Source organism: Melozone crissalis, unplaced genomic scaffold (genome assembly GCF_028551555.1).
Source record: "Melozone crissalis strain CALT ecotype California unplaced genomic scaffold, PUWL_Pcris_2 ptg000042l_1, whole genome shotgun sequence".
In the NCBI taxonomy this organism is placed as follows: domain Eukaryota; kingdom Metazoa; phylum Chordata; class Aves; order Passeriformes; family Passerellidae; genus Melozone; species Melozone crissalis.
Window position 1 is genome coordinate 58,817,246 of NW_026535820.1, and position 14,160 is coordinate 58,831,405.

General features: G+C 42.3%; 1 protein-coding gene across 1 annotated transcript in view; it reads right to left on the bottom strand.

Annotated features, from left to right (window-relative positions):
* Window positions 1-1,647: 1,647 nt before the first annotated feature.
* Window positions 1,648-14,160, bottom strand: part of GFOD1 (glucose-fructose oxidoreductase domain containing 1) — a 65,016-nt gene continuing 52,503 nt past the window's right edge. The window contains exon 2 of the mRNA XM_054284974.1: window positions 1,648-3,182. Coding sequence (XP_054140949.1) covers window positions 2,263-3,182 — 920 coding nt within the window. The 3' untranslated portion in view covers window positions 1,648-2,262. The remainder of the gene's footprint in view (window positions 3,183-14,160) is intronic.

Consider the following 14,160-nt stretch of genomic DNA (forward strand, 5'->3'; position numbering starts at 1 on the left):
CCTTGGGGGTAATTCTATTTTTCAGGAGACAGGTGATTTCTTGATCAAATCCTCTCTTCTGTGTTATTTACTTTTCAGGGCAGGAAGTGGATAGCATGGTATATACCATGACAGTTGCACTGGGAGATTCGTATTGGCACAGATACTACCTCTGGAATTCTCAGAGAAACCCATTAAAAAAAAAAAACAACCAAACTTGTCAAGGGCCACTTCCAAGAAGGAATGATGAAGCCTTGCCCAAGGTTTTAGCCGAAACAGCCCCAGAGAGAGTTGCTAGAACTGGCAGAACAGCATGGATAGAAACAATTCTCCCCTTGGGTGTGGTTTTGCAGTATTACATTATTCCTTCATCAGTCACACTACCACACTTTGGGGACTTTTTATATGACCTTTAACAAAAGGTCATATATATGCTCTTGAAATATTAAGCACATATGAATCAATTTTGGCCTGGGAGTCAAGTTTCCTAACTTCAGCCACACCAAAATTTAGAAGCCAGAATTCTCTGCAAAGAAGGAAGACAGGCATTTCCAGTGGGAATCTCTTTCTATATTAATCCTAGGGTGAACTGAGTCAGCCTTTGGAGAGCTCTCTCTGTATTGACTGCAGTGTTCTTGCTGATCAGAACAAGACAACCAACTCTGAGCTGACTAAAGCCAGATAAGATGAACAACACTATTGATGCCCTCCTGTTCAAAAACATATTTTCTCTTTATATTTACTGCTCACCCCAGTGTTCTCTTACTTCCCCTAGTCAAAATTAACAAAAAACCCTGAAAAGGTTTTTCTCAAGTTTAATATGATTTAGTGCTATATGCTTGTGTTCTACTTTTTTACTATCTCAAGACCTAGCACTGTAAACACATCAGCACTGGAGCAGCTTTACTCAGAAAAACAGTATCCCTATTTACTGGGATAAATCATGTGCCTTTCACTATATTCTTTCAAGAAGATATTCTCAAAAGAATTATTTCAAGACTGCAATCTAAAATATTAAAAAGAAGAACAGGACAAACATAGCAAAAGAGTTTGTCCACCCCTGCACTAGTGACAGGGAATGATTAATACAGTACCAGTAGCTGGCCACTTTAAGGAGGTGAGAAGGCTGGGGGTCCTATGTGATTTTTTTTCCTTGTAAATAGATGGGAAATTTTCTCATCCCTTTTGTTTTTCACTCACACTTACCACTTGGAGGTGAGCACTTCTGGACTGAGGGATGTGAAATTACTTGTTGGTGTGCATCTCTCAAGTGTGAGTTCACAGTGGTTTAAAAGAACACCGCTTGGGTATGCAACCAACCATCGTATGGTTTTGGGTTATATTCCTACTGTTTCCCACCTAAAACCAAAATGCACAATGAATTCACTCAAAAGTCAGTCCCAAACACAGGAAATTTTGTGCAAATCTTTGTAAGACTAGCCTGAGTTCGGCTGTATAATAAACCCCATTATCATTACTGGGTCGTGCCACCTGCCATCCATGAAGGTTTTCCATCACCCATTTCATTCGGAAAACCCATAACACTGACACTTACCAGGAGCTCACAGAAGAGCCTCCCTCCCCAAATACCCAGGCATATGCACTGTGGTTGAGGACTGCTTTGTTTTAAAAGCCACACATTTTCCTATTTAATTGTGCTTTAAAAAAAAAAAACAAAAAAAATCAAAACCAAACAAAGCAAAAAACAACTACTAAACCAACACAGAGAAGCTCTTAACAGGCTGTATGAAAAGTGAACTGCCAAGATTTTCTGAATCCTGCAACACTTTCACATCAAGTCCTGTTATTCTGTGTGTTGGTTGGAGGTGTAGTAATACAACATGGTGGTGTCAGCTGTCGTGGTAGGAAACATTCATGTCAGACACTACAGAAAATTTAACGACATGACAGTACCTTCACAGCCCTCTGGTAGGTAAGGAAAATCTAAAAGGATCTTCCCAACCTTTCACAGTAAACACAATTGGATAATCTAAAGCACCTGCAAGCAGGGGATGAGTCCATGATATATCTTTGCAATCAGCCAGCTAATACTGTTATTAAAACAGTTAAGTTTATCAGCTCTTACGTCTCTTGTCTGTTCTGGGCATTTCGAAGGACCACATCAGTTTGGCATTTAGCTGCCAACAGATTTAATTGATCCAGACACTGTATTTCCTTCTCCTGTAATCCTCAGCTAAGACACCCAAGCCCTTCACAGGGGCCGAATTACCATCTCCTTCAAGAGCTGTCTGGTTCCTATTCATTCCTAGGAGCTCAGAGGAGCTAGCAGTACAGAGACATCCTGCTCTTCCGCATGGCTTCGCTGATCAAGTACGCCGGGCTCAGTTCTGGCTCCTCAGTCATGATTGAAATGTTCTGCCACTCTCCCAGCTGGTTTGACTTTTTAATGGTGTCCACCACGCACAGGGCGTACAGACAGTCGTCAAAAGTGGCAGCCATCGTAAGGGGCCTCCCGTCCCAGGTCCTCCTGTCGTCCTGGTCCTCAAAGGCCTGCCGGACAGCCTGGACCATCTTAATGGTGCCCCGCAGGTAGGGGGATGGGATGTCGCTGAAGGCTTTCTCCGGAAGCAAGGAGTTGCTGACCGGCGTGGAGTCCTTCAGCAGGAGCTCCCGCTGAGGAGAGCTGTTGCTCTGCCCGTAGAGGTCAGTGCCTATCACAGTGAGCCGTCCCGCCGAGCCCACCACGATGATGTCCTGTTTGAACTCCCCCGGGATGTTGAAGTTGAGCGTCACGGTGCAGCACACGCCCCCTTCCAGGACCATCTGAAAGGTGCAGAAGTCATCGCTGGTGATCTGCCGGATGCCCTTGATGTGGTCCGTCTGCTTCACAAAGGTCTTGAGCAACCCGTGCACCTTCACGGCCTTCTGGCTGGTGAGGAAGGTCAGCAGGTCGATGATGTAGGTGCCCACCGAGTGCAAGCCCCCGCCTCCCATCAGGTCATCGCAGCTCCAGTTGTACTTCTTGCCCAGCAGGCTCCCGCTGTGCACCTGCACCTCGCACACCAGCAGCTCCCCCACGTAGCCCTCCTGGATCAGCTGCTTCATCTTCACGAAAGCAGGCAGGAAGCGCAGAACGTTCCCCATGATGCTCATGAGCTTGGGGTAGTAATGAGCCGCAGTCATCATCCTAAAGGCATCCAGGGGAGTCGCCGTTCGGTCACAGATGACGTTCTTCCCAATGCCTGAAATGGTGAGAAAAAAAAATCATCAATAAAGTTTTATCAATGGAGTAAGCTGAAAGCCTCAAGGCTATTCTTAAAGACTAAGCCAAGCAGAAAGACCCTAAAAGAGTAACACCATATTGAAATGTTTGCAAGGCACAAAGACCCACTCTGGCATGCTTCCAAAATACATGTAAGAATTTTTTAAGCACCACAGTGAAAATGTGATCCTTTTCGTTTTCAAAAAGCATTCCTGTCTAAAAAGAGCTCAAAGGTGAGAGCCTGAACAGAAAAAAGTAAGCTCCCTTCTGGGAGCAGGTATGAAACCAATCACCCACCTCAGCCATCTCACAGACATCTCTTCTGTGACAAGCTGCCCATGCAGGGGTTTCTGTGAGCTGAATCTGAGGTTCAGACTCAAATCCCTGAAGGGTATGAATGACACAAGTGCATGTACTCAGTAACTTAACACAGGTACACTGAAAAGCCTGGCTTTGTCTTCTCAGTACTCTTGTCTCTCCCTCTTTCCTGCTCAGACTGTTTTAAGAGGCTCTGAGGAGAGAAGTACTGGGCTTGCTGCTTAATTTAAAATGAAGAAATTGCTTCTCACTCCTAAAATGCCCCACTATTCTGACAATGGCACTCAAGTGTTTTTTGAAGCAGTTCTGCTGAAATGTCAGCAGTGCATCCATGGTGCCAAGGGAGAGTCAGGATTGCTCTAAAACAGGTCAAATGTAGCTGTGACAATCTGTTCCCTCATGGAATTGTCCATATGGCACACTGTTTACTGAAGCTTGCATGACAGTCCCCTTTTATCTGGTCATCAAGGTGTGCAACTGGATGCAGTGAAGGCTAAATAATGGGCTTATTACTGATTTCGCCTCCTCAAATACTTCCATTCTGTACCCACACACATGTATAGTGACAGAATCTCCAGTTTCCTTCTTAGTTGCATACAGAGACTTTTTTATGCTTAATGATCAATATTAGGTAAGCTGTGGAACACTTTGGATATAAACTATGACACTAAATATGACCTTTACCTGAGAGTCTTGGGCTACGGCTGGGCCTGGCACTTAAAAGAGCTGAATTTGGGTCCTTGCTGATGGAGTCTAGATGAATAAATTTACTTGCTAAATCACATTGTATTTTCATTCCTGTTCCCTTCAGGTAGTTTAAAAAAAAAATCTCTGTTTCTTTTAAGAGCTGTTCAGAGTATAAAATTTTACATGTTTTGGAGCTGTTTGGATGAAGTCATGTAAGTACAGACAGATGGCAGGGATCTATCTGAGCCCACTTACATGAATATTTAACAGTCTGACTGGAAGAAGAAGGGGGTCACAGTCCAAACATTCAAAAACCAGCTTATCCACACTGCCTATTCCCAGTCTTTGTCTGCTGCTATTTGAGTAGCTGAAACTGGAGGGAGGGAGAGCTGTCATTGCTGAAGTGGCAGTCACATCCAGTTAACAGACAAGAAGGGAAAGATCTTTCTTCAACTTGCTCCTATTTACCTTCTCCTTAATCAGATAAGTAGAGAAATACTCATTTTTCCTCTTAAATTAGCCAAGAATCTTCTATTCAGTGCCCATGGTCTTCTCTTCTTGCTTTTCTCTCTCATCTTTACAGATGGCTATTGGTGACCGAGTTGACATTTTCAATAATATCAACTAATAGCACCTCTTTTCCTGCCCCTGAATAATTTTTTGCTGCATCTGTTTGATACTGGAGAAAGCATTCATCCACCTGCCCTATATCCTCTAACTGGTAGCTCCAGCTATGCCACTTGATACAAATCACTAATGTAATAATCCTTGAGTTACACGGACTCTTTGCAGAGAGATTTCAGTCCGGCAAATTAGTTAGCAAAATAAGGGAAATCTTAGACAAAACATCCCTAGAGTCAAACCTTCCTGATATAGCAATTTTCCCCCAAAGAACCAATATATATTACTCATTATCTGACGTGTTCACCACTGATCCACAAAAGCATCACGTTCTGCTCCAGTTCAGCTTGCATCATTCTGCCTCACAGACGCCTGCCACATTTTATCTGAGCTCTGTCCAGGCACTGTGTCTCAAGATATGCAGCTCCACACATGTGCTTGCTAGGAAAAGGATTTGTGTTCATGAGGAATTGCAGCCTGGGGACAATCTTTTGCTGAGTGTTCCATGCCATGCATGGTCGGGGTTAGTCCTTTGCCACGTGGGGCAAGGAATACTTGGGATTGTCAACATCTGAGTATGAAATTATGATTATTAATATGAAAGAGAAGACTGTGGATTTTTACATTCCATACATTCGAGAAAAAATTACCAGTGGGATCAGTGTAAGTCAGGCATGTGTGCAGAGGAAAGGGAAAAGCCCTAAATATTTATATGGCGACAGGGAGAAATTGAAGCCTTAAAATTACTCCTTCCACCATTTCAACCTTTTTGGAAAGGTTGAAACCTTGTAATTTCAGCAAATCCAAAATGCAAATGTTCTGAGAGACTTTCTGTCTCTGTGCATATGCTGATAATATGTGCTATTCTCTCATCCCTGTTAGGGATTTAAACAGCTTTTTGCTTGCTGCCCGGAAAGCTTTTATATGCTATTAAAGCTTGTGCAGTTCTTTCAGCATAACACTGCTCAGCACTTGAGTCTGTGTGCACTACAGATCTTTGTCTCCTCCATGGCTGCAAATCTGCAAGCAGCCACATTAGCTTTCTGGAAGTAGGGACAGAACATAAAAGGTTTGCTTAATTTAATTTAGAGAAATCCTCTGGTGTGTTTATGCCACCAGAATGAGAAACAGGCAGATCAAAACACCATTTTTCTGCTCTCTTCCCTCCGCTTCCTTCTCTAAAGGAGAAGGAAGAAAAGGCACCTTCCCTTTGAGCCATTCTCTATAGCAGCATCAGGCAGAACAGAGAGCAGAGTGCAAGGAAAATCTCCCTTCCCAACACCAAATCTCATGGTATGGCGTGCTCTGACTGCAGGTGCCGCAGGGGGCTTCTCTGGGAACTGACCCCCTTCTTCTCTAGTCTGGGCCTGTGGTCTAATCCTCCCCACTTCTGGACAAGACTCTAGGGAAGGATGAATTGTTACTGTTTGTCATTCTACCAGCGTGTTTTGCTGTTTCACGTGTCTTTGAAAATTGCAGCACAACAGACAGCAAAAACTTCATTAATTACATAAAAGCAGGGAAATGCAGCCAGCTTGTTTCAGCAAGAAAGTGGAATATATCTGTCCATGCTGATAAGCAACACAGTTGGATAAATCTCATCCTATGAAAGAATACACACCCCTTCCACCCGCATCAAGAAATCTGGTATACAGTGCTACAATTCACAACCAGGCAACTAATGAGCACTGGTTTCTTGACTTCTCAGGTAAAATGACAAACATTTTAAATACATGTCAATCTTTTGAGGGCTCCACACAGGGTTCACTCCAGCCTCCCAGCTTGGCTCTGCTCTAGAGAGTGGTGCCAGCATTGGGGAAGACTCACTCTTGGCCAGCCCAAGTCCAAAGCTGAAGGTGAGGAACACGTCTCCTAGCAAGGCTCGTAAAGTGCATCCCCCAAGCCAAACCTTAACAACTTAGGTACTAGTCTCTCTTTTTAAAAGAAGATTATTGAAGAACACTCTTCTTCTCTGAAGAAGCAGATGTCTGACCAACTCTATAGAAGCAGCTGAGCAATTAGAAAAAAAATTGTCTGTGCTACCATTCAAGTGAAGATCTCTCTAGAGATCTTTATGTTGGAAAGTCAAATCATAACCATGCTCTAATGGCTTGTCACCCACCTAACAGTATTTAATTCCGTCAGGAAGCCATGTGATTTATTTGCAATCCTCAGTCTTCATTTTAAAAAAGGGAAGTCCTTGTGAATTGGAGATAAGCCCAGAAGTGAGAGGCGAGTAGATACAGTCCAGGGTATGTACATTTTTTTCCATGTAAGTGCAGGGAAGGAGTGAGGAGCTACAGTAAGAATTTAACTACTGACTCTGCAGTTCCTGGAGTTTGCATCTCTTCATTCTACAGACAAAGCTCCTTTCAAGCTCCTTGGCTACCAGCAGCCCAAGTTTCTTTGTCCTGTATCATCCCTGTGCTGCACAGCTGAAAACGAGCAGAACTCACAGCACAGGGAAGGCAGAATGGCTGTAACCAGCACAGGCATCCTCAATTCTGAAACCTTCAACATCAGCTTTTTCTCCCCATCTGCTCTGATTGTTTCAAACAAGGAAACAAATATTTTCACATTAAAAAACTCCAGCTAATTTAAAAAACAAGCCTCTGTCTCTGAACTGAAGTAAGACTAGTCCTCTATATGTTCTGCTTAAAACATGAGGTCCCAATACAATATTTTCTCTTCTTCCTATTCACAAGAAAATAAAAAAGGGCTCTATTTGGAGTCTGGGCATATAATCAAATCCTTCACTGGCACTGGCAGAAAGATTCATTAGTTAGCAATTGCTACCTATTGCTCTTTGTCAGGATGGGGGAGTGAGAGAGAGAGAGAGAAATAAAAAATAAGGTTTTGGTGAACTGAGCTAAATTTGTCACCAGACAAAAAAAAAAAAAAAACAACAAAAAACAAACTATAAAATCTTTCTAAAAGCAAAGAGGAACTGTCAACATTCAAAGGACAGTCTGAGGGTTTCAGAAAATACTGGAGTGGTGAAAAGAGCACACGTACCAGGTTATTTCAAATGGATGACTTCAACTTACTATAGTTTGTTTTTAAAACACTTATTATTATAGTATGTTTTTTTAAACACTTTTTTTTAAAACACTTTTTTAAAGTGTTTTAAAACACTTTTTTTTAAAAAAAGAAACTAATACAAAACTATATTCCAAATGGTAACAATCCACTTCATCATTAATAAGCATACAATAAATAAATACAGGCAAGATTTTCTTCTCAGATTTTCACCATTGCAGCTGCGCTTGCTGCCTTTGGATCCTATGCACAATCAGAGGAAGACCTTTCCCTGGGAGTTTATCAAAAACCATGGTCAAAATAAATGGCCTAAATCAAAATACACTATTTCTCATTTAAATAATTGATGCCCAGCAGTTTGTTCTTCTGCACACATGTACACACATTGTCAACTCTGGTGCTGTGCACAGAAACCATCTTAGAAACTAAGTAAGGCACCTGGAGCCAGCCTGTGGTTCCCTACAGCTAAACTGATCTTTGATACAAACTGTGTATCAGCAGAGAGAGCTGCTGTGTATTTTACCTAACAATGACCTTGGAAATCTTCACAGTTATTTGAACCATTCCCTTCTATCCCTTTCTTTGGAACTGGCAAAAAATACAACATTTGGAGGCCTAATTTTGCCAGAACCTGTAAAAAACTTTCTCAGTTATCTTATCAACCCATTCCAATATTTAAACATTCTGAAGAAAATCAGAGGCTGGTAATGAAGTTCTCTTTTCTTTCCAAGTTCATCACTCCCTGAACAACCCAGAAGACTGTTTAAGAGATCTGAGCTGCAACCATACTAAACCATTGATTACAAAGGAGACACACACACCTAAAAGAAGGTGACATTATTTCTTATGTTTCAAAAGTGTCTTCCTTTGGCTCTGTTGACACAGAACTGCTGTAAGGACAGGAAGGATATTGTGCTCATTGATACAAAGCTCATCTGCACGTTGGAGCAGTGGAAAAGGACTGGCAAAATGAGCATCAGGAGGACCCAGGTGAAGTCCATAGTCCTTCTTCCCTTCTGGGGCTCCCTAGGGAATCCAAGGCAGCCACTGGAGTCACTCCAGATGAGCAAGCATCAGCAGAAATCCAGCAGAGAAAAGCAGGAAGGTGGCTGAGTAAATGAAGAAAGGGAAAGCAGAGGGAGCTGGAAGTAAAAACACTCCCAAGGTGGAAAGAAAGGCACTGCAAGGGTCTGGTGCAAAAACCCAGAGGTGCTCCTGCCACTCCAGGAGCTGCACAGCCAGCCCTAATGGTAACAACAACATCCCCACTGTCTGGAGGCTCATCCTGAAAGGATCACCTTGAGTTGAATTTTTTGTGTGCCCTGCTAGCATCTTTTCTGCAACAGAAATAAATAATGGAGGAGAAAGAAATAGATTTCAGAGAAAATTAGCACCCTTCTCTACCCAAAGACTGGACAAGAAGAAGGGACAATTAAAAAAAAGTATCTGAGTTAAAGTTTGATATGTGTAAGAATTAAGCTGCCCAACAGTACATTAGCCTAGAGCAATGCAATACAGGGACAGGCTGTTCTATGGGGCTGGTACTATTTTGTGATGATGTGGAGATGCGTGAATCACATATCACACATACTGCACAGTGGCTAAAAGCTTTTGAATCCCTCACAAAATAATAGATATGCAGGAAGAGTGGAAAACTGGATAGAAGCCTGCTCTGTTCTGGGAAATGAGGAATGATGTCTGGGCCATCTCAAAAAAACAATCATTTAGGTGATTTGAAAACCTTTTCACATGGGAGTAGGATTTTTATTAATATGCAGATATATCTCTGCTCTTATGAGATGCTGCTGCCATCCATCTTGTGATATAGTAATGATCATAGTAACAACAAAAACAACAGTTACATTTATTGTATTTGGTGCATGATCTGTCATTCAGTTCTTGAGTGGCATGAAAAAATACATTTATTTCAATCAGTACATCTGCCAGGGAAAACTGATAGCATGACAACGTTTTTCGAAGAAACCTTATTTAAGAAACCTTTTGACAAGGAAATAAATCAGGATGATGAATGCCTAACAAGATTGGCTTTAGTCACAGCTCTAACATTGGCCAAGACAATATTTGTTAATCACAGATATGCATATCTGTTGCAAAAAATCAAGTTACTACAACATAGTGAGTCACAGCTCATGATCTGATTTGTATTAACAGGCCATGTGTGTATTCCTAGTCTGCAAGTGTGAAGGAAAATAACAGTGACTGGAGGAATGTGTTTTCCTTTGGGACTGGAACAGACAGCAAATGAACACAGGCAGGGATACACTGCCCTGCTGATGAGCAGCAGCTCATTTGGCCCCAGCAAACCAATGGCTAACAGAGATTTTACAAACCCTACACCTCTTCCTCTGCATCAAAATATTATCAAGTTAAAGAACATATGCACTGTTAAATTCTACAGTCAACGGGGACAAATTGCATTTCACAACTATTAGATGAGAAATATCTCCACAGTAAAACCACACATACCTGAACTGTACACCCCTAAAGCCAGGGCCTCAGTTCATTTATGGCTCTGGTCCACCACACCGATTCCAGTTTTTAGGCTGGTGTATCCTCACTGATAGAACTTATATTTCACACAACTCCTTTGAAAACAAAACTTAAACATTCAAATACACTGGGGAAAAAAAAGCAGGTTGTGTCTCTGCCTTGGCTGCCCTGTAGTCATAGGCTAAACCAAACGTCATTTAAGTAAGTGTATACATGATGAGACGAAAACTCGCAAGGGCAGGTTGCTGCTGGTGACACATGAGCACCATCTGCAGCGACAGTTCAGGTGTCACTCCCCAAGGAGACACACGCAGCTCACACGTGCAGGGCCACAGCTGCAATCAGGCTCAAGAGCTAAGAGGGTTACCATGAGCTGGGAGCTCACACCAGTGATTGCAGTGGGGCTAGTGGTCTGTAACACCTTCCAACAAACAGAAAAACAAAAAACTGCTTTGTCTTGGGAAAAAAAAAAAAAAAAAAGAAAAAAGAAAAAAAGGTATGCTAGGTTTTTTTTGCACAGAGTTCCTGAGCTATGGTGCCTAGGCTGGGAAAATAGTCCTGCTGACTCCAAAAAGATTATAATGATGCCTGCAGGTAAGGAAGTGCCACCTACGCAGAACCAGGACAGTTCATCAGAATGAGAGAAGACTGTAATGATGACATCAATTTTCATTATGTACTAATATCATATTAATTTTATTTGCACAGAGGTAGTCATTAGGGTTTATCGACTGGGGCCATGTCTGTGCATGTATTACAGCAGATAGAAATGTTGCTGTAGCAGTGTTCATGGCATTTGAAATAGATGCATTTCTTCCATGCTTGACACTGAACTCACATTTGCTTCATAGGAAAGCTTCAGGTAGTCCTGCAAGGAGCAGGGATTTGGACTCAATGTTCCTTTCAACTTAGAGATATTCCAAGATTCCATGATACAGAACCTCTTCTGCAAAGACCACCTGTGCTGACTTGAAGGTAACTTTCCTAGTAAGTCCTTATAAATTTCTGAGTGTTTATTCCATTACTTTGGCCAGTTGGGGCCTTTGATTTGGCACTATGAAGTTTCTGCATCATTCAATCCATGGGCAATGTGCTTAAGAGCAAGCTAAGCAAGCAAGACCTGCATCCCTGTGTATGCCAGCACACTTTGCAAGGCAAAGCAAAATTCTCTAACCCTTTCCTAACACAGGGTAGAGCTTGATTCCTTGTTTATAGCCCACCTGGCATGTCGTTCTCATCTCTTCTATGTAGGCACTTATGCAAATAACAGCACTGGAGCCTGAAATAAATGAAGCACTTAGTAATTTTTTAACTACGTAAAACCTTTAACTGCTGGGAAATCTGGAGAAGGTGCAAATACACCCTGACAAACCAGCTACTTGTGCACACCACAGGGAAATGCTTCAGGGGTCTCAGCTTGAGATTATCTGCTCAGGCATCTGAAACATGCTCAGACTTACATTCCCTGAGCCCTACTTGGATGCCTTCCATGCTCTTACACTGCTTGGGAAAAAGTATATTGGACGAACTATGCTGGCTTTCCCAAATTTCTGTTTGATTTTTTATATTTAAATCTCCATCAAAACAGCATCATCACATCCCTGCTGAGTACTTCCCCATACAGGGAAAAAAAATCAAGACCTGCACAAAATACTCAGATATGCTGGGAAAAAAAATCCCCCAGACAATCTACTTAGACCTTATTCAAGCAAACACTCATTGATTTCAAGGGGATTTTAATTGTTTTAGGACTAAATTGAATTTAGGACTCAGTGTAAATCTCTGTGTTTGGTCATTTATTTCTCCCAGCTACTCTCATTTCCTTTATTCAACTTCTAGTGCAAGATGCATGTCATCAGTCCAGTATATTATAATACCTTTCTCTTCCTCAGAAAAGAAGTCACTGAGCAATCACAGTCTATGATCAATCTCTATTCTCCTGAGGCATTGTTATCTGTATTTAAATATGTTTCTTTTTGTGTTGGCTGACAACAACTAAATGCCCAGCTGTTGTAAAGGCTTTGGGAGGATTAGGAAATCAGGCAGTTCAATTTTCTTTCAGCTTGCTTTTCCATCACAGAATTGTTTATGCTTCCTGAGTCAGAGAAATTTATGACTGTTAATTAGAGTTAATTTTCTTTATATTTCTCTTGCCTACCCTTTCTACCCCATTAAAACTAGCAAGCTGTAATCTGGTACTAAATAAAAAACTGACAAAAGATAAACATCAGACTACAGCTGGTGAGTAGTTAATGCGCTTATTTGTACAGGATCCATGAAGCTTTACAAACACGAAAAATTACATCTCGCCAGCCAAGTGACAGGGACAGTGGAAAAAAAAACCACTGGCCCTACAAGTAGCAGTGTCAGATCCCTATCTGCATCTCCCATGTTATCACTATGCAGAGCAGCACCAGTACTCCCTCTGCACTTTATACTTCAGGATTTTCTTCAATAAACATGCAGCCATGCAATCTCTTTGCAGGAAAAGCTGAAGTTTCCAGTATGATCCCTTCTATGTGATGACTGTACGAAGCATCAGCTTCACTACCCACTTAGCCCAGACCCTACTGCAAATGTTTTTCCTAATTTTATCTCTCTGCAATATTTTCAGCTGGGGTATTTCTACTTCTTCCTGCCCAGTGAAGTCTGAAGGACTGCTGTGCTGAAGAAAATGTGTGTCACCCCTGCAGTGCTGGATGAATGGAGCATGCACTTGACCTAATTTTCTGATGTGAGTGGTTAAAATAAATTCTAAGATCATTACTCATGTTCCCAAATACTGAATTGACTACAGATACCAAAGCACCCAGCTATGGACAGGGACACTAACATAACTGGGCTCACAAACAAAGACTGTGAAGACTTTGAAGACTGTGCCCACAAACAAAATTTTGACTTCAGTACAGAAACACATAGCCACAGACACATGCCAAGGAGCAGGAGAGTCCCTTTCACACACAGACAAGTACATGGCAGGTGGAGGTGAGCAGTGCCATTCCTTTCATTCAGTAGCGAGTGCACAAACACCCTGTGTGTCCCTGTGTGTACTCTGTGGTCACATTTTCTCTTTCACATATGCAGCTGCAAAAGTTGAAAACATCTATTTATAATCACTAGGCAAACCCTACACTAGAGCCTGTAAGGCTGTGCCTAGCAGTGGAACTGGATTTTCCAGCATGTAAGGCAGGAATGGACAAACACTGGCTTCACAATGCATCTGGGAGAGAATGTTCTGTCAGGGGTTTCCCACTCCTTGTGTCAGCAGATCCCCTCTCTGCGCACTGAGGGGCAGCAGGAGCAGCAGCAGAGCTGGAGAGGCCAGCGTGACTGCTCTGCCCTCAGGAAAGGCTGCACAGAGAGGAAAAGCTGTGCCACAAAAGGTGTCATGATGAAGCCAGGCAGTTGGTCCAACCTCCCCAAGCTCCCCCAGAGGGCTCAAGGCTGCCTTTCCCATCTGTTTATCTCTGGTGTGCCCCTTCCCCAGGACCTGGGAGACTACAAAACCATACACAAAACAGTGAATCTGCAGGAGAATATTCTCCCACCTGCCTAGCTCATCAGAGTTTGCCTAAGCCTATTTACTGATGAGCCCATGGCATGGATTCTTCATGGCTTCTCATTTCCTCTTCACAGTCTAAGTCCTCTGCCCAAACCAGAGATGGTTTTTTTATGTCTTGCCAACAACATCAAGGATCAGGACCATAGAACACACAGGCTAAGAAAATAAGGTAGCTTGGCCTATGCAAGAAAAATCAAGCCAGCTAAATTAAAATCCTTTT